The sequence below is a fragment of the Rhynchophorus ferrugineus genome, unplaced genomic scaffold (genome assembly GCF_030347505.1).
Source record: "Rhynchophorus ferrugineus isolate W39M unplaced genomic scaffold, kcgeb_rfMv2 rfM5, whole genome shotgun sequence".
Lineage (NCBI taxonomy): Eukaryota > Metazoa > Arthropoda > Insecta > Coleoptera > Curculionidae > Rhynchophorus > Rhynchophorus ferrugineus.
In genome coordinates this window covers 16,097,743-16,117,960 of record NW_027472584.1, presented here as the reverse complement: position 1 = coordinate 16,117,960, position 20,218 = coordinate 16,097,743, and the positions used below count along the sequence as shown (strand labels likewise).

Here is a 20,218-nt window from a genome sequence, read left to right as displayed (position 1 = left end):
TAAAACTAAGCCGGCTCTGGACAAAAATTTAAAAATGTTGCTGTAATAATAGTTGTTCTCGAAAGTTCGGCACTTATTTTACCCGACTTGAAAATAGAATATTTGACAAAACCGGAAGACTTACACGAGGCAATCTTAACGTATTTTGTAACAATTTGTTGTATAAAATAAAAATGTTCTTCATTTGTCCTTTTCTTGTTTCTTTACGGTTTAAAGTTATTGTTACATAATTGAAATTAATAAATCGTGTTGGCAAATCCAACATAATATTTGGTTAATTAGAGATGAATATTTAGGATAGAACTGATGGCATCGTAATGTTTAAATTTGTTAGCATTTTTCAAGTCCAAATATATTAAATTTATATATCATATCATATATATCATCATCCACATCAGATTCCAGCAAAATTTAATATATGAATAAGAGAAATGCTTCTGGGACTTTCGCCTTTAATAAAATCTAAATATTTTGACGACGTTTCGACAGAATCTCATCGCCATCTTCAGGCCTTTTCTCTACTTCTCATTGAGTCTCTCTCATCTCGTGATATCGACGTCATCGAAGGAGTTCGAAAAGAAAATTTCCATGAATTAACAGGGCTAATACTTTTGAATCGATCTATAAAAATGTTATCAAGTCCAAAATTAGCTTCGTCCTAAAGAACTTCTCTACTAGACTAATCTAGTAGACTACTCTATTAATTTAACATGTTTGTATACAGTTACATTAAGCATGGTTAAACCTGAATAATATTGGTCGTTCAAAATTAAATATTATAAGCCATAAAAGAGAAAAAATTGCAATGCTGATGCAAAGACTATGTTTATTTTTTATATTTAAATAGCTTCTAATGATTCAGAGGATATACGAACGAGCTGACTAATATTTGATCACAGTGTGTTAAAATATTGTGAAATATTATTTGATCGCTTATATAATAAACATTTTATAAATCCATATAACTAGCTGTAAATTAATAAAGGAATATATATTATTTAATCGCTTACCTAGTCACAAATTCGCTGGGTACGCTATCGTCTGTCCTGTTAAAACGTGACAAGCTGATGTCTTGTTCTTCGTTACCGTTGAACATCCAACGACTGAAAAATGTTCATATGTCAAGAAAAAAAAATACAACCAAATATATAACCGCTGCTAAAAATCAATAGAATAGTACTTGCAAGGCAACCTTATTCATTTACATATTTATGTATAGAGTTATTTTAAGTTTGATTTACATTTAAATTTTTGTACCTCTTTGCATGAACTAGTACCAAGCCCGCTGCCATTATTAGTTTGACACGTTGTATCACTGGATTCGGTTTCTGATCTTCCTCCTTGAAAGCCATCGACAATAAAGATACTTTTGTCTTATAGAAGTTTGTTAGGAACGATAACTGAAATTGAAGAATATATATTTAATTTATTACATTAAGTTATTGCGATTTGATAGTATGAAATAAAATAGCGATATTCCGATATGATATTCTAGATTATATATAATTTTGTTGGGATGAACTTTTGCCATCTTCTTGATAACATGGCTGTTAGCAAGTGCAATCAATAGCAAAACTCTACTGAATAAAAATATTTTGCATAAAGGATAATCAGATGACAACGCCCATGTATAACAGATTATAATGCCGTAAGCAGAGTTTTCTGCACCCAAAAGTGGCGAAGAACAAATTAAGCAAACCGAGTGATGCCAACATATAAACACTTATTGCCTATAGCGAAATTAAATATTGTCAAACTTTGTAACGTTGCAAATTGTTCAACTCCAAATTCCTCACACAAACAATTCAAGCAAGACATCTTTTATTACAAGTACGGTAAACAAAACTTGTATACTTCATACGATTTAGTTTTGCCAAGCTATGTTGAACCGATCTGTTAATTAATTTATTCAATTAACGTCGGCAGACATCTGCAGTACCTCTTTCATTCAGTTTTAGTAGCTCGTAATACACCCCACCTTGCTGATCCCATCATATGCGTAACAAAACTGTATGACTATGAACATTCTTCGGTGATATCGATAGCTATCCTGGAGTAATCCTGATTGAACACTCGCAGCTATCATTTCAACTTTTCAAACACTATATGATACACCAACCGACAGAATTATGTCATTGTAAAATTTCCAAGTGTTTAAAAGTTAAATATTGAATCAAGCGGAACTAACTTTCAAACTATTGTAACAGTCACAACCGATAAAAAGAACAGATAATAAATGGAGTATTAAAAGCGAATTAAATCATTTAAATAAAATCATTAAAGTTCTATATTTTCTTTTCTTAATACATTTATATTTTTTCAACACTTACCTCTAATACTAACGAAAGACACGCTGGGTAAAACGTCATAAATATGATATAGTTAACTAAAACGGATAGACAAGCTAACCATGAAAGTATTTCCAACCTAGGAATACCTAAAATAAACGTAAATTACTATACTTAAGTATTTGTAAATCGCGCTTCTTAAATAAAAGGTGGCATCAACATAATAAAGTGGATAATCTATTAAAGATAAGGTAAGGAGTCAATTCGTCAATTCCAACTATGTAATACAAAGTAAAGTTTCATTAAGATTGACGTGCATTATTCTATATTCGTGTTTATAGCTGAAAATACAGTATTTTTTTTAATGCGCTCGAACTTTGAGGAAATGAGCTGTGTGCCAACTATTATAATCTTGTTTAAATTATAGGTCGAGTTGCGATACATATCTCTAAGTGTGGTTACAATGAGTGCCATTAAATGTGTCGTCTATTATCATTGTCATTGTGTACAATGATAATTATGGTGATACTTTATTTTTGGAGGAGTATGCATCATTAACTCCGCTGTTCGAAAATCCACACCCAATGATAACACAGACTTTATTCACAACTGATGAATGTTATCTAGATCGTTATTTGTTCAAAAGGGACAATTTTTTTACTAATATAAACAACCGTTAAAAAATAGGCGTCGCAGCTACATATTTCTTCTGAAATCGGATTTTAAACTGCTTTAGATTCGTCCTATGATCTTTGTTACTTATTGTTATTTGCTGATCATATAATCAAACTTAACCATCGAAAGTCGACTGCGTCGGATTCTTGCCAGTAATAATAAAACCAAAACTGATTTGGTGACAAAAAAGCAAAAAAATTGCAATATATTTTGTTCTAAAAATGGTTATTCGGTTTCCGAAACTTTTGAAATGATAAAAGTGTGATTTGGTGAAACAAAAAGAACACATATATTGTGTGGTGGACGTATTGCTCATGTTTCAATATCTACCTAAGAAAAACAAGTCAGATAAATCAAGTACTTCAAAGTACAAGCCCAAAAATAATCAAGTGATAATTAAATTTTTTTTAGTGATATTGATATCACTAAAAATCATTTGTGTTAACACAATCGATTTTAAAAGACAAATTAGAATAGACGGGTAGACAACACACCAGAGCAGTTGATGTTGACAGCTTTGTTGTTCCTTATAAATTCCTGTGGTCGAGCCAAATTGTAAGGTAAAAAACAAGAAATATCATTTAAGTGTAATGGAATATTCGAGTGAAGCTATTGGCCACAAGAATCTTTTTCCTCAATATGATGCGCTTTCTTATTATAGCATTGCTGATTATTTTGAAGGATGCTAAATAAATTTTGAAGTAACAAATAACTTACTTATCAGCGGTAACTTATAATGAATACTGAATTTGCTATACTCTTTCCTCAATACTTTTATTATCCATAAATATTTGCACAATAACAAGCTGTTAATATCGAACTGGAGATGGCTATAGTTGTATATATAAATATTTTACCTGATAGCGTGCCAACACTAATTAGTAATATTTCAACAATAGTATCCAAAGTAATACCAGGTCCTAACAGTGATAGTCCATTTGCTATGTTAGATTTAACTTCATTAGGGCCTTTCGAGTCAAATGCAAACATAGCTAGTACAGCTGCTCTTGATAAATCAATTAGTAACAGAAAGAAAAACAGCGCGTCTCTAAAAAGAATAATAAAACGATTAAATACCAATATTTATAGCGTTTTATTAAAATATCTTACCTTAGATCACTGGTTCTGATTGCAAAAATATTCAGCACAGTTGAGGTGAAAACAATACTTGAGAATATAGTGAATACAGTGGCAACAGCTGACAGAAAAAGATATATATACATTTATAACATCTTATAACAAAACAGAGAAAAACAATAAAGACACTTAAGCACGCCTTCCAATTTTTCAAAAAGTAAATATTTTGATGTTACAGATAACTATTCAAAAAAAATTACTATTCATTATTATCAAGTTATTTGGAAAAAATTTATTTATGTCGCGTGTATGTTCAAACTTTATTTTGTCAAAAATGTCGCAATACAATAGCATAGTTTTAAGTTTTCTTTTAAATTGCCACTTATTTAAATAATTGATAATTAAAAAAAATTGACATTGAAATTATAAATATTTATGTCATTAATGGTCTGGTATGGTATTAAGAAAGATTTCTTCAATATATTTCATAATACATTTTACCCAACTACGCATATCATAAAACATGTTATAATATATTTGACAATGAATCGCTATAATCAATATTTATTAGATGTTAAAAGTAACACGAGAAGAAAGGAACGAGGTTAAAGAGAGGTATTTTACAAATAACATAGAATAACTAATATTCCTTTAATTATTATGGACAATATATTTTTGAATGTGAACAAACAGCATCTGGTTCTATCACTAATAGCTTTTTTTTCTAATTTATACTGAGTACATAACATAAATCGACATAAATGAATACTAGTTATATCTGAAAAAAATATCTTCTATATTATTGCAGCATGTATCATTGTGCAGATTTGTGGCTTCATTTTAACATGTGTTAAAGAAACATTTCTGTTTGTTTTTGAAAAAGAATAATCTATATATTAAGAGGCTTATCGAAAATGCCGAATGAAAATGAAAAAAGAAAACAGAATCACCGAAGGTTTGAAATTTGGCAGTGTTAAAGCTTCAAATAAATATATTCCAAGAACGAAAAACGCCTAAATCAATCAAAAGCAACCAGGAATATCTGTTAGATCGGTGGCACAAAATGTATAAACAAACATTGCGTAACCGTGAGGGCTAAGAGTTTAGCTCGCCGACAATAACATCCTAGGAGGCTCTGAGGTAATTTTTAAAATCAAAATATGGCAACGTAAGATTAATCCTTTTTTTACATTCAAATTTTACATTTGAGACGATGTTAAAATGGAAAGTGAATGGTTAAAACATTATTAAACAAAGTTGATTAATTTTAAACAGTGTTATTTAAGATTTTGTGTTACTTTCGATTATTCCCGTATTGTTGGAATTATTAAGTAGTAAAAAAAAACTATTAAGAATAGTATGGTCACGTAAAGTTATATTTTACATGTTGTGGAGAGAAATCAAATTAATATGTCCGCTTTATCGGAAGGTATATAGAACTGTGAAAGAAAAACTTAGAAATAACACGAATCGTCAGTTTTCTTTCCTTACAAGTTATTTAGATTTTCGAAATGAGCTTTTGATTTAATTTGATGTCTGATGAAGAAAAACAGAAAAAGAAAAATTGTCCTTGCTTAAGGACTGTTATTAATTGATATGGTTCTGGAGTAATTCTAAAGGTCGTTAAGATTTTTATATACATTTTACTGGTATTGACTTCTGATTAATTTTAGGTTTCATTAGTAAATGCATTTCTTAACAAAGCACTAACTGAATATTACAGGCAATAAATAAGTTAATTTGTAGATCAAGAGTTAAAATGAATGTTCCATAGAATATTCACAGTTATAAAATAGTTTCATAGAATTCTAATTCCTCATTTGTAGATGAGTTGTTGGTTCCCACGTGGGACATAAGACAAAGTAGAAAACAATAGATAAATAGAAACCATAGAAAACCATAACCATAAAGATAAGCTATTTGCAAGGACAAGATTGAAGATTGAAATAAATAAGCCAAGAATAATACAAATTTATTTATAAATTTAGGTAAAGAAATTATTCTTTTAAGCAGCTTGATGTATATATTGTTTTTGTAATACATATTTTAGGTGACATATACGGATAATAGATAATGATTATAAGAATGCAAGAATGAAGTAATGAAAATACGGAGGAGGTAAAATGAAACTAACTACATAATTTGGATAGATGGAACACATAGGACAAACAGAAGAAATTCTGAATTATTAACAGTACATTTGGAAACATTTCAAAGCATTAAGGCATGTGTCTGTATGACATTTTATTCTTCGAACCTTGTATCATATATCATTTTGATTATTTACTTTATGGACCTAAGTTTTAGAAAATCAATAGTTAATTTAATGGTGATAAAGTCATTCGTTTAATATACATTTCTAAACTGTAAAAAATAAATCACCTAATTGTATTCATTATTGTTTTAATATATATGATAACATAAAATATCAATTTCAAAATTGTTTTATTCATATATTCTCGGTTTTAATATACAATATATATACATATAATAAATATACATTCATTTATTATTCCATACTTATGTTTATAGTATAAAAGTAAATACAGAATATATTTAATTACATTTGATGCTCTGAACTTGTTACAGTTTTGAAAATAATCTCACTTAAGATACTTTGTTGTAGTTAATGTTCAGTGGCGTAGTAATAATACTTTGTAAATTATTGAAAGTTAATGAAAATTATCTTTAGTTCTTGAGATAGTTTGCAAATATTTTAATATATTTTATTACAAACAATTATTATTTTAATTGATGTTATGTATCAAATACATTTCTGGTCTTATATTGAAAATACTGTGAAAATAAGTTTTAGTAACATATCCTTTTTTAAATTAGGTATTTTAATCTATTTTGAGAGAAACATGATTAATTTAATGTGAAATGAGTATGAGTATCTAAAAGCGCAAATTATTAATAGCACAAATATCTACTATTAAAATAATTTAATGATGTTTGATGCGAAAAAAGTTATTTTGTTATAAATACTCATGCCAAGTTAAAATATAATGAACCTTAATTAAAGAAAAATGTTGGATCAGAAAATGCAGTTATCTGTCATAATAATTAATGAAAACATTAAAACTTTTATGGATGTATGGTGCTAAACTGTACAGAATTTTTAAAGACTATCTTAAGCGAAAACCATATTAAAATAAATTATAAGTGTAAAGCCTAGCGAACAAGATTTGTAAAATCAGTAAAATTTGTAAAATTCATTAGACAGCACTACTGATAAAACATGTATTCTGTTGCGGTTTACACCGGTTTAGCACACTTGAATCAATCAGTTTTGAATGATGTTAATTAGAGATAATAAAATATCCAAAATATAATTTTTACGGTTTAGTGTTTTTGCGCTCATTATAATTTCACATGCTAATTTGAGAAACTCAACAAATTTTGAACCGAGTTTGTATATTATTTTTGTATAATCCAGTGTTTCTCTGTTGATTAAACCAGGCAGTGTATTAATCATTAATATTGTAGAGCCATTGGACCGACCGTTTGGTTCCCTGACTGACACTTTCATTATTTTTGTAGCATAGGAAAATAAACTATTTTAAAATATTTTTCTCTTTACCACCTATTTACAGTATAGAATATAATATCGATAATGATTAATCTTAAATAAACAGCCGTAAGGCTAAGTAAGTCTTTCTAAAGTCGGCATAACTTAATATCTTTGAATCTTATAATCACTTATAACTTCAATCAAGATGTGTCAAAAACATGCCGTCTGACATTAAAAAACCTTTTACAAATGCTGTTACTTTTACAATCTTCAATAATTGATACCTTGAACTTTATTTCACGGAAATTATTTTGTTACTTCCCATAAAATGGAAAAATCAAATATAAACTATTAAATCCAAACTCAAACGCTTGATTGCAATATAACATGAAAACACCTGCATATATTCAGCGTTTATGATATCGTTTTGGGTTTAGTGCAAATGTAGAGTCATTTCAGTAAGTAGCGGAACTGGTTGAAAAGGTCACAAACGTCAGCTTCTGATTGGTTTTGATTATGTATTAATTGCAATAAAAATAGATTACACTGAATATAGATATTAACATTTTAATAATTTAGAGTGCTATTTGATAATTGATAAAACACACGTGTACAAGCAATTTGTTCGCTTATCGATGGTTTCGATTTTAAAAGGTTTTAGAATGACCTGTTTTTTTATTAATACAAACCTACGTTATTCACAATATTCACCAAATCAGTCACCTGGAGAAAAATTTGTTCACAGTCTCAAAATGAGCCTCAAAGAAAAGATCAAATAAATAAATTATTGAAGGTATAAATGTCTATTTTGAAAATCCATACACCATATCATTTTATAAAACAAGAAAACACTCTCTTGACAAACCTTAATATTTGAGAAAAAATATAGTAAATGATAGTATAAAATTATATAATGGGTTTAAGAAAAAATAATTTCGGCTTTTTGTGTTTTAAAACGATCGATTTTCTTTTTGATAGTTTCGTCACTGTAGAACATGCAGTATGTTGGAAAACGTAAAATTTCTGGGCGACAAAACTGAAGACTGAAGAACCCTTAAGAGATCTTGTAGAAACCGGAACAAATGGTAGTCGGACGGGACAAGATCCGGCGGTTGTGTGGTCTAATCCTGTCTTTTCCATTCATCAATTCAGGCGATTAAAAAATCATTCATTTTTTAACCGCCTACTTTAATTACATTAGTTCTAGTAGAACTTCGAATTGATGGTTTGACAATGTTTGAGCAGTTGAAATCAGAGCAGCTAAAATGCAGTAAAAAATTACCGACAACAACATCCCACCAAACACTTAGCATCACTTTTATCATTTAAACACGTCATAGTATGGCTTCATTAGGAAAAAAACGACATTTTCACCAAACTAATATAATAATACCACTTTAAATATGAAATTAAAAAAAAACAAAACCCACTATTAAAGACTTTTAAATAGAAATTAAGTTCAAACAATAATTCCATGTCTGTAATGTTTCTATTCAAGAGTTTTTATTTTTAACAACAATAAACATTTAATGAAATAATCAGGAACTATACCAAATGTATTAATTGCATTTTCGGTTACATAAAAGTATGTTTAGATTTATCCGCTTTAATATATGTAAACGTCCAATTTAAATTCAAACATTTCTCCATTGTATTTTTAGTTTCATTCTTTTTTTTTCAGTCTCATTCAAAAACCGCTAACAAATTTAGTTCATTTATGCAAAATAAATGCTTTTCAAACATTGTCAAGGTGAACTTGACTACCTTTTTTGTTATCACGTAGAGTCTGTTTGGTACATATCTCTTAGTCGTTGGATCGATAGGAATATGCATAATAGTAGCACAAATAACATACATTATAGATACAACTCGAAATAACTTCGTCGAAATAGACACTATATTATTATGTTATATTGGCGATTAAAGTTTTATAAAGAAAGTTGCTGTACTTATAGAGAAAGATACTGCATTGGAAACAAATTTTAACTAAAATGGGATTGTTTCCTTTGTTTTCTTTTTAAGTCATGAATTAGTATGTTTTAGTTTTAGTTTTATATTTGCTATACAATTAATTATATATTATATAATTTCAATAAATAAAAATGTTATATTTAACATTTGCTTCTGTGTTATTTTATGTTAAAAATAAGGAATATAGGTTTAGAATTTATCCAGTACTGGAAACCCGTGTTAAAGTATTGTTCATAATAGTTATACTAATAGAAACAATTTTCCACAAGCATCTTGACTATTTTATTCAGCCTAATCAGTACCGTTACCTAAAAATTAAAATACAAAATATAAAATAATTATACATATTTGCACGATCAATAAATTTGATGAGGCTAGACACACATATATCAGATATGATATAAGGAATTCATGATTTTCCGTTTTGTCATTTTAAATCTTTGATTGTACATAGAATTTTAGATTTAATAGAATATATTGTTATGTATAATAAACTAATATACAAAACATGAGCTATAATATTACGATACGTGCAATTGCACATAGCTCTTCATACATAACATAATTTATATAAACAAATTACGAAAGAACGCACGTTATCCTAAGTGTAATTTAGAAATTTGCATTAATAACAAAGCACTGATGATATAATATTAAAACGAATACACGGTAGCTATTTAATACTTTTGTCGGATATAATAGGTGCTTGCATATATTTTAATGAACGATATCTATTGGTGAAAATGTAAAATATCAATATAAATAATTTTAAATTCGATGATTTTGACCTTTCTCTACATAAAATAATAATTTACTATTTCATATAATTGAGTTACTCAGTGAATACAGACTCTTTAACACTATTGCTTTATATAATAGGTGTTTGCATATATTCTAATCAGCGATATATATTGGTGAAAATGTAAAATATCAATATAAATAATTGTTAAATTCGATTATTTTGACCTTTCTCTTCATAAAATAATAATTTACTATTTCATATTATTGAGTTACTCAGTGAATACAGACTGTTTAATACTTTTGTTTTTAATAGTAGGTGTTTGCATATATTTTAATCAGCGATATCTATTGGTGAAAATGTAAAATATCAATATAAATAATTGTTAAATTCGATGATTTTGACCTTTCTCTTCATAAAATAATAATTTACTATTTCATATTATTGAGTTACTCAGTGTATACAGATGCTAATCATGGGACATTCGAAACATTCATGCATATTTGCACGATCAATAAATTTGAAGTTGACACATGAGGCAGACACACATACATCAGATATGATATAAGGAATTAATTATTTTTGATTTTATGACATTAAGTCTTTAATTGCGCATTAAATTAGATTTAATAGAATATATTGTTATGTATAATAAATTAATATACAAAACATGAGCTACAATATTACGATTGGTGCAATTGCGCATAGCTCTTCATACTTACCATAATTTATATAAACAATTTAGGAAAGAACGCACACTATCATAAGTGTAATTTATAAATTTGCATTAATTACAAAGCACTAATGATATAATATTAAAACAAATATACGGTAGTTTTTTAATACTTTTGTTTTATATAATGGGTGTTTGCATATATTTTAATCAGTGGTACATATTGTTATAACTATTAAATTCGATGGTTTCGTCCTTTATCTTGTTATTAATTCTCTTGTTATCTTGTTAAGTCTCTTTTTAAGTTGTGTTATTAATTCCGCCGCGTCCCGAATTATAAGTGATTTGTAACATTACTTGCCTTATTCATAACACATGCATAAAGCGTATTGTTTAGCGAGTCACCTTTGTGAAGATAATCTCAGAAAGACTTCGGCCTTATCTAGCTAAATACTGCAGTGCCTGAGATGATTGTTTCGTATCAGATTTTACCCTCTTGTCTATAAACAATCGAAACATCCATTTCGAAAGAGATAATTGCCCCCTTGCTGATGTTCTACCAGTCTAGCCACTAGTACATTTTAATAATTTTACAAAGATGTCCTTAAATATTATATCCTTCAATTTTTAGAATTATAATAAAAAGGAATCGTTTGTTGATCAAATATTGATTTTTAGTGAAAAAAAAACCGGCCAAACAAAAGATTAGTATAATGACTAGACGAATATTAACAATAATTGACTTGTAATGAATTTAAGAGTAGTTGTATAAACACCGATTACATTCATCACTAAACAGAATACTAGTTGAAGTGTTTACTTCAGAATTATAGGAAAGTTTTAAAATAAAAAAGACAATTCGTATTGTGCGTAATAGACATAATTGTTTTTTATAATACCGTTGTTTCCAGATATAACTTATTATACTTCACCTGATCGTCATCAATTTGAAATGAAAGATCGCGTATTATATACTTTTGCTTGCTTTTTTTAATACTTGAAATACTTGAACTTTCTTTACGTTGCTATCCCGGAGATCAGTATCTTATTGTAAATTGGCATTTTGGATTTTCTTCCAAGGGGTCAATATACTGTTTGACTCTGAACATTCTGGTTGTAATGTATGATTTTAATAGTTCGGTGTGTTGTTTTGGTAGCATTTTCTGTACTTTATGAATAAGGCCTTTATACCAAACCTTATCGAAAGCTTGTGCTACATCTAAAAATATAGCTGAACATACTTTTTTACTTTTGTAGGCTATAACATCTGTTAACCTAGTCAATTGTTGAGTGCTTGTTAATAAACCCAAACTGATGTGTTGATATTAGTTTTTTCTCTCTATGATCGGTTTCTATTCTTTTCAACAGGAAAGAGGAGGTTTTTCAAAACCTTAGATATTACTGACAGCAGTGATATAGGTTTACAGGATTTTATTTCGTTTGCTGACTTCCCTGGTTTTGGGATCATTATAATTTCCGTCATCTTCCAAATGTCTGGGATATGTTTTAATCTAAATGCTGTATTGATCAAGTTGGTGAGTTTTATAATTCCCTTTCTTGATAGTTTTTGCAGTAATTCTCCTGTTATTAAAACGTGATTTCTGGTGATTTCCTGGGGTTAATGTCAGTTTTAATAACTTTGGTTAACTCTTTCGACGTGACTAATTCATGTCCGGCAAATTATGTTCAATATTAGTTTCGTTTGGTTTGAAAGTTTTTTCTAGATATTCAGCAAATGTTTCTGCTTTTTGGTGATTGTCACGTGCCCACATAGGTCTCTTATAGGTGGACTGTGTAGACATGAGCTCTTTAGATATTTTGTGGCTTTCCAGAGTGAGTAATCAGTTTCTTTATCATCTGTTAAATTTCTCATATAGTCATTTATGGTTTTGTTTTTAATTTCCAGTATTTCTCTTTTCAGTCTTTGGGTTATATTGTTTAAACTATTTTTATTTTCAGGTGTTCTGCTTTGTTGCCACTTTTTTCATAATTTACGTTTTTCAGCTACCATTTCCTTCATTTCTTATGGATAATTAATTTCTTTAGTTGTAGTCTTAATTTCTGGAGTATTATTCCAAGCAGCTTGTTGAATATCTACTACGAATTTTTCTGCTTCAAAATTTAATTATTCAGTTATCTTGAGGGGTACATTTAGTTAAATTCATTTGTTCAATTCTTCAGCAAATCCTTCCCAGTCTATTCTTTTGTTTGTTAACGTTTGTTAACGTTCTTTCCTTTCTTATTATATTTTCGATCAACGTCAGAATCACTGGCGTATAATCTGAACTTAACTCAAAATTTTCTTCGACTTTTGTATAGTTGTATGTTATGTTTCTTACTATGAAGAAATCTAACAGGTCTGGGGTTTTCTCTTGATCAGTCGGCCAATAAGTTGGTTTTCCAGTTGACATGTAACTACATCTTAGTTCAGGAGCTGCTTTATGCAGTTCATAACCTTTAGTTGTTGTCATTCTGGATCCCCATCTTGTATTTTTTGCATTGAAATCACCTCCAATTATAAATTTTTCTCCCAGGTTGCTTAGGACATTTGAATAATTTTCCTTTTTTTAATTGTATCTTGGAGGACAATAAATTGCGGCTATTATAGCCTTGTATCTGCCTGATTTAATAGTTATTGCTGTTACCTGATTTTCTGCTGTACTGAGCCCGGGTTCTTGATGATGGAAAATGTCCTTTTTTATTATTATTGCACTTCCTCTTCTTGCGGTGTTAGCTGGATGTATGGTATGATAAAATGTATATCCTCTAAACTTTATAAAAGATTATTTTGTTAAATGGGTTTCTGATATTAGGCAAATATCTATTTTTTGCATATCTAGAAACAGTAGCGTGGTGTTGCTGGATTCCACTATTTACATATGGTACTATAGCACCATATAATTTGCAGACTGGTGGGTTGTTGAATTTCTTGTTGGTAAAATTAATAATAACATATTTTAGCTCATTTTATTTTTTTCTCTATTGTTTAATAAATTCTGTTAGTATAACGCTAACTATAGTCTCTTTATGGATGCCTCTTGCTTTTTTCTCACTGCTAACAGTGCTGTACCATTTTTCACCGCCAATTTAGTTATCATAATTTCCTCGAGTTTTTGGTATGTCACTATTATAAAGCAGATAGAGGATAGGTCCCAGGACGCTGCTTTGGGGCACGAGTTTGTATTTTTTTAGTTCAGAATGTTCTTCTTCTTGTTTAATTCTGAAGAATCTATTGAAGATATATGATATTAATATCTCTATATATTCCTTTGGCAGAATTTTTTAAATTTATATATCAAGCCCTGCTGTCAGACTTCGATTGTCTTGTTGTACTTGTGCTACGTCTAGGAAAACTGTAGTACATATTTCTTTTTCTTCCAAGGAACGCTCAATAATATTCGTTATTTTATAGATCGATTCTTAAAGGTTTTTTTTTCAGAATCCGAACTGATAATCTGGATTTAGGTTGCTTTGTTTTATTATTGGAGTTATTCTCTTGAGTAATATTTTCTTAAAAAGTTTTGACACAATTGGAAGTAAAGAAGTACGTCTATACGTCTATACTTTGGTATCATAATTATTTCTGCCATTTTCCAATATGCAGGCAAATATTTCGGTATAAGATCTGCGTTAAAATATATTGGTAAGTTTGTACTACCAATAGTACTAAGGTTGTATTGTAGCTTTTCTAGGCAGTGGCTTTGGGATTTCTCCAATGATTACTTTCTTGGTTTATTCTTAGCTCATTGGTTAGTTCTCTTATGGTTACTGGTGTGATAATTTGTGATCAGCTTTGAGCTTTGTTTATTGTTTTTATGTCTTGATCATGGTCCATTGTTGCTCCTTATCTAGATGGTTTAGATGTTATATGCTTCTTAATCTTCTTAATTGCTCCCCCAAGGGCGTAGACGGTCTGTTTAGATGCTCATAGTTCTTTAATATAGGTGTTTATGGAATCTGCCTTTAGTTTTTAGATTTCTCGCCTCAATCTTTGAGTTTTAGTATTAAGTATTGTCTTGTCTGATATTTTACATATCATGTAAATAATAATTTATCATAAGAAATAGTTATTGGCCTCAGGGGCTTAGTTGTTGAACCATTAAGTGTAATAATTTTAAAATTTTGTTCAACAATACAATCACTTATTTAACTGGGTTGAAAATTCCTAATATTCTAATAATGTATTATTTCTTGGAAGTTTTATTGCAAGGAAAAGTGTTATAAATAGGTATCGCTCGCTTTCAAATATTTACGCTCTATCAAAAACAATCAATCAAGATTACAGTCAACGTTATATTTATATAGTGAACAAAACACGGAAAGTATTCAAAAAATATAAATACGGAATCGGAAGCAAGAAGCAAAATTTCAAACACAATCACAATTAGCTGCTATTAGTTTCATAACATAAGATTGGAATGATTTTTTCATAAACAAACATATTAGATACCACATTAAAGGAAAAAAAACTCATTAAAACATATTGAGCTATGTTGTTATTAAAATGTTGGGTATGGTTAAAACATGTTCATGCCAATGGACTGTAAATATCGGAACAACGAAGACATTGTCATAAAAACGTGTTATAACAAAAATATTTATAATTTGAATGCTAATCAGTTGCCAATGTTGATGTTGTAAATGTGCACAACATAAAAAAACTAACTAGTAATTATCATTACATAAAGAAATCTCAACATGGACTTGTATGACGAACAAATTAGCTTTCACTGCATTAATCAGATTGCGATACATTTTGTGACCTTGAAATTTCATTTTGCTACTTTCCTCAACATTTAGTTCAGTGATTTTTGATTTAAACTATGATGAATTTTTTAAAAATTATTATTTATCTATGTTTCATATGTATAATAAAATAAAGTAAAAGGCGCAGTTTTTTTTTTAAATTTAATTGTATTTAAATAGTATCATAGATATAATTAACGTTTAAGAAACTATTCACAACAGAAAAGAAACATACTGGAAATTAAGCAAATAAAATGAAAGTGTGTTTATAAAAATTGTGTTGTAGAAATTTAGAAAGTGTTATCAATATATGCAACGACAAAAATTAATTAAACATTTGTTAAATCAATACGTAATACTGATAACATTTTGAATGAATTTGATGTACCAGGTAATATGAAAAGTTTACAGCAATCATAGTTAATACTCACCGAAAATATATTTGGATTTCAGCAGTCGTTTGAATTGATAAATGCAATAGATGATTGTTAGACATCTGATAGCATTCATGCCGATCACCTCGATTGAAGAATAATCAGCCTATAATAAAAAAAACATTTATCTCCTCAGATTTTATGTAACCTATGAAAGAAATATTATAAAAGTGCATAAAGAACAAAATTAATTTAAACATATGTAGATAAATTAGTTAAAATATTTAATAGTAAATTCATTACAATATGCTAATATTATAATTTTTTTTCTGCTAATCTATGTACGCTAAATTTTGAGTGGTATGTTCTAATAATAGACGAAAATTATCGTTCAAATGTAAACAGATTCAACAGATCATTACAGTATTTGTTTATTTGCATAGCCTAAGTTTGGACAATATTTTGCTTGTATAAGTTATGGAAGCTTTTCAACATTGAGACACTTATTCAACATTAAAATATTTTTGAGAAAACATATTTAGCGAAACAGAACACAGTTATACAATATTGTATCATTCCGAGGATCTTTTGAAAGTAATTTTAAAATTACATCTATTTTACGTTATATTACATTACATTTGGTCTAATAATTATTCTTACTAGCGCTAGTTCAATAGTTGCTTAATTTTAGTTGAAAATGTATCTAGTAGAACATTTTTAGTCCCAAAAAAATTCAATGATATGGTAAAAAGAGCGATATAATTGCATTTAGCTGATTTTGTACTGTTTTCTTGATTTAAACTTTAACATTCTTACACAGCCTAGATGCAAAATAATATGAAGGCTTCTAATTCATTATTTTATAATAGAAAACATTAATAAGCTATTAATGCAATAATATTTTAATTCTTATACTTGAGGTCATTAAAATATAATTCCAGAAAAATATCAAATATCAAAAATTGGTGCAAATTTAATGTTCATTAAATGAATCAATCAAATGGCAAGGTGTTTAAATATTAAATTAAGTTATATAATATAGATTAAGTTATATAAAAGATATGATATGTGTCATATAGATTATATAATATAATTTGCAGGTGATTTTATGGATGATGATTACGAGTAGTATTAGGACAACGGTATATTGATTGGTTAGTTATAGGACCGATAGTTGTATACAAACGTTTATCATATTAAACCTATGTTTTATTTTAGTATGTTATGTAAATTTCTAAAATGTTGTTTAATAGCATTTATAATTTTCTTACTTAGCGGAATTTAACTTGGGGAAAATATCTACTTTTCAATCATTACGGAGTTAATCATTATTACGGAGTTAATTATGCCACTGTCAACTGTTCTGGATTCTTATATTGTCACCTGTTTTCCAAACTGCTCTCTATGCCTTTAATCCAGTTCTTAGGAAAGGTTGCTAGTTGCTTCTCTAATGTCCAAACTAATGTAATATTTTTCCCGTTTTTAATCTTGATTGACCTTCATTTCGTTTCTTCCACACACATCGTGTTAATGAACCCAAGGATTTGAGAATATTGGCCTTTTCTTATTTCATTTTTAAGTCATGCAGCTCTAAAATACAAATTGTATTACGACGAAAATTCAACGCCTCAATACATTTATCAACGAATATAGTACTATTATAGTACTATCATTAGGGAACATCGGATTGTTCAAGAAATACCATCATACTAAATATGTTTCGCTTGAACTTGATCACAAATAAATTCGGCAAATCTTTGGCATACGCACACAGCTAATGAAAATATCTTAAGGTGAGGAATTTAGTACTTTTTTAAGCGTACGTATTCAAATTCTAAACTTGCTCAAATAAGGATCAATTGGCACAGTTAAAGCAAGATGAAGACCATGCGATTTTTAAAGATACTCAATAGTCAATTTGGTCCTATTACTCAGCATGCTTAAATGTTTAGTACAAAGTACATATTCACGTTTCAATATAGCCAATCGGTAATCGTTCCATTCAAATCGATGAATGTTGCTTGTAAAATTTATGTTTGGGCTCTATTGGACCACGCGAAGTACAACAAAGGGACACAGTATATCTTTCCCCCTTTTTCGGTCCTTATTTCTTTGATTCTCTCGGAATGGGCTCCTTTTTGTTGATCTGATTACTTGGTTCTGGGTTTCCTAGGTTTCCCTGTCTGGTCCAGCTGACAGTCGCAAACTTTCCAACTAAAAACATTTCTATTCCATATATCTTATTATGGCTCCTTTCAGACCTTGCTTAATTGAAGGGATTCATTTCATTGTTTCAATCTTGGCGTTACTGCGAGCTTCATAGAATTCCACCACCTGTCTGGTCAATCTGTTAACATTTCTACTTCCTTATTTGCCTTCAGCCTGTACATTTCTTCTTCAATGTGTTTTTGGGCCTAAAATTCTTCTAATAATTATTCTTTCTTTCTTTTGGATCTCCAATGTCCCTCTTTCTGTTCAAAATTAAAGCTTCAGGTGCGAAAAGGCACCCATGCTTGATCACAATATTGTATTGTATTAGTTTTGCATATTTAGAGATACATTCTTTGTTGTAGATGCGAATAATATTAACGATCCTTTCCAGTCCAGTTTCTTGAATAGTTTCGCCTAAATATTTTAAATGAGAGACTCTTTTGATTTTACAGTATTTATTTTCTAAATATGTTGGTGCTAATTTCTTGTCAGTCATATATATACATAGCACATAGGGGCATTTGCAGATTATGTATTAATAACAACTAATAAACCAGTTGTCCTATAGAAAACCTTAAACAGATGGAATTTGGTAACGAGATAATACGGAATGATATTGAATAAACGCAGTCTTGGGAATGGAAGAGCCAGAACAAATAAATATCCAAATTGAAGCTTCAAAAATAGAAAAACGTGATGCATTTAAATATTTGGATAGATATATCGAAGGCAATCGCAGCCAGGAAAAAATAATACCAGAATGGAGAAATCCGTGAATTGTATTATGTATTTAATTCACTATAAATAGTAAAATAATTAACAAAAAAACCGTGATATCCGGTTGCGAGACGTGGGAATTGTCAAAGAGAGATAACATAAAAGCAAGATACAAGGGGTAGAAGTGAAGAAGAGTCAGGGGTGTAACGAGTATAAGATGAGAAGTAAAGGAATAAGAAAATCTTCAATATTGAATCAGTGAAAGAGTAAGTAGAAAGGAGACAACTCAGATCTTGGTAAGGGATGAAGGAAAGGAGACCAGAGACCTGGGATGGTTTTATCAGGCAGATACTAGATATTGTAGAGATTAAAAATTCCAAACAAATCAAAAAAAAATAAGTAGAGACAGAAAAAATGTAAAGAAAAAACAGACATATATATTGCAATTTGACATCAGTAAGTTCGACGATGCTAGATTGTAGATCCGATGCGATTGATTGGAGATTATATGGTAAGAATGTTGAGAAGTAGACACTCATACTGATTACTGTTTAATATTTAATATGATTATATATACTTTTTCTTTAAATTGATAATAACTATAGTAACGCCATAAAATGAAAACATATTTTTGTATGAACATAACATAAATTCATTCAACTTAAAAATTATTAACCTTATTACAATCAGCAACATAGTACAACATGTATTTACAGTATTTTAAAATAGAAATAAACTTATCAATAACTTTTTAACATATAATTTTTATATAATTAAATTTGCACGAAATGATCTTGAATTGAAAGCTAAATTGTATGTAATAATTAAAATTAATAACAGTACAGTGGTATTTACCTGATCTGATACCATTTTCTGGTTTTATCTTTTAATATTCTAACACAATCTAAGAATAAAATAATATGAATCCAACTGATTCTTTCTGATTTATAATATTAGAATTAATGACTTAACAGCATTTTAATTATCGTATTTGACATCATTAAAATGCAATTCCAGAAAAACACCAAATTTAAGAAACTGGTGCAAATTTAATTTTAGAATCAACACAGATCAAATGTTATTTAAATATTAGGTTACATAATGGCTGAATAATGGTAACGATTTATATTCGTTTAGATGTAAATCGATATGACACATATGATATCGATCATGACACATATGAGTTAATTTTAAAATGAGTATACGTTGTGTTTTGTTTTCGTGACTATCCTA

At 28.8% G+C, this 20,218-nt stretch overlaps 1 protein-coding gene across 2 annotated transcripts in view; it reads right to left on the bottom strand.

The window, feature by feature from the left end:
• The window catches only part of Hmgcr (HMG Coenzyme A reductase), a 42,307-nt gene that overhangs the window by 5,445 nt on the left and 16,644 nt on the right, over positions 1-20,218 (bottom strand). For both annotated transcript variants that reach the window (XM_076405603.1, XM_076405604.1), the window contains 6 exons: positions 16,115-16,223; positions 4,074-4,161; positions 3,821-4,011; positions 2,331-2,437; positions 1,258-1,400; positions 1,011-1,103 (listed from right to left, as the gene is read on the bottom strand). In XM_076405603.1, the coding sequence (XP_076261718.1) occupies positions 1,011-1,103; positions 1,258-1,400; positions 2,331-2,437; positions 3,821-4,011; positions 4,074-4,161; positions 16,115-16,223 (731 nt within the window). The remainder of the gene's footprint in view (positions 1-1,010; positions 1,104-1,257; positions 1,401-2,330; positions 2,438-3,820; positions 4,012-4,073; positions 4,162-16,114; positions 16,224-20,218) is intronic.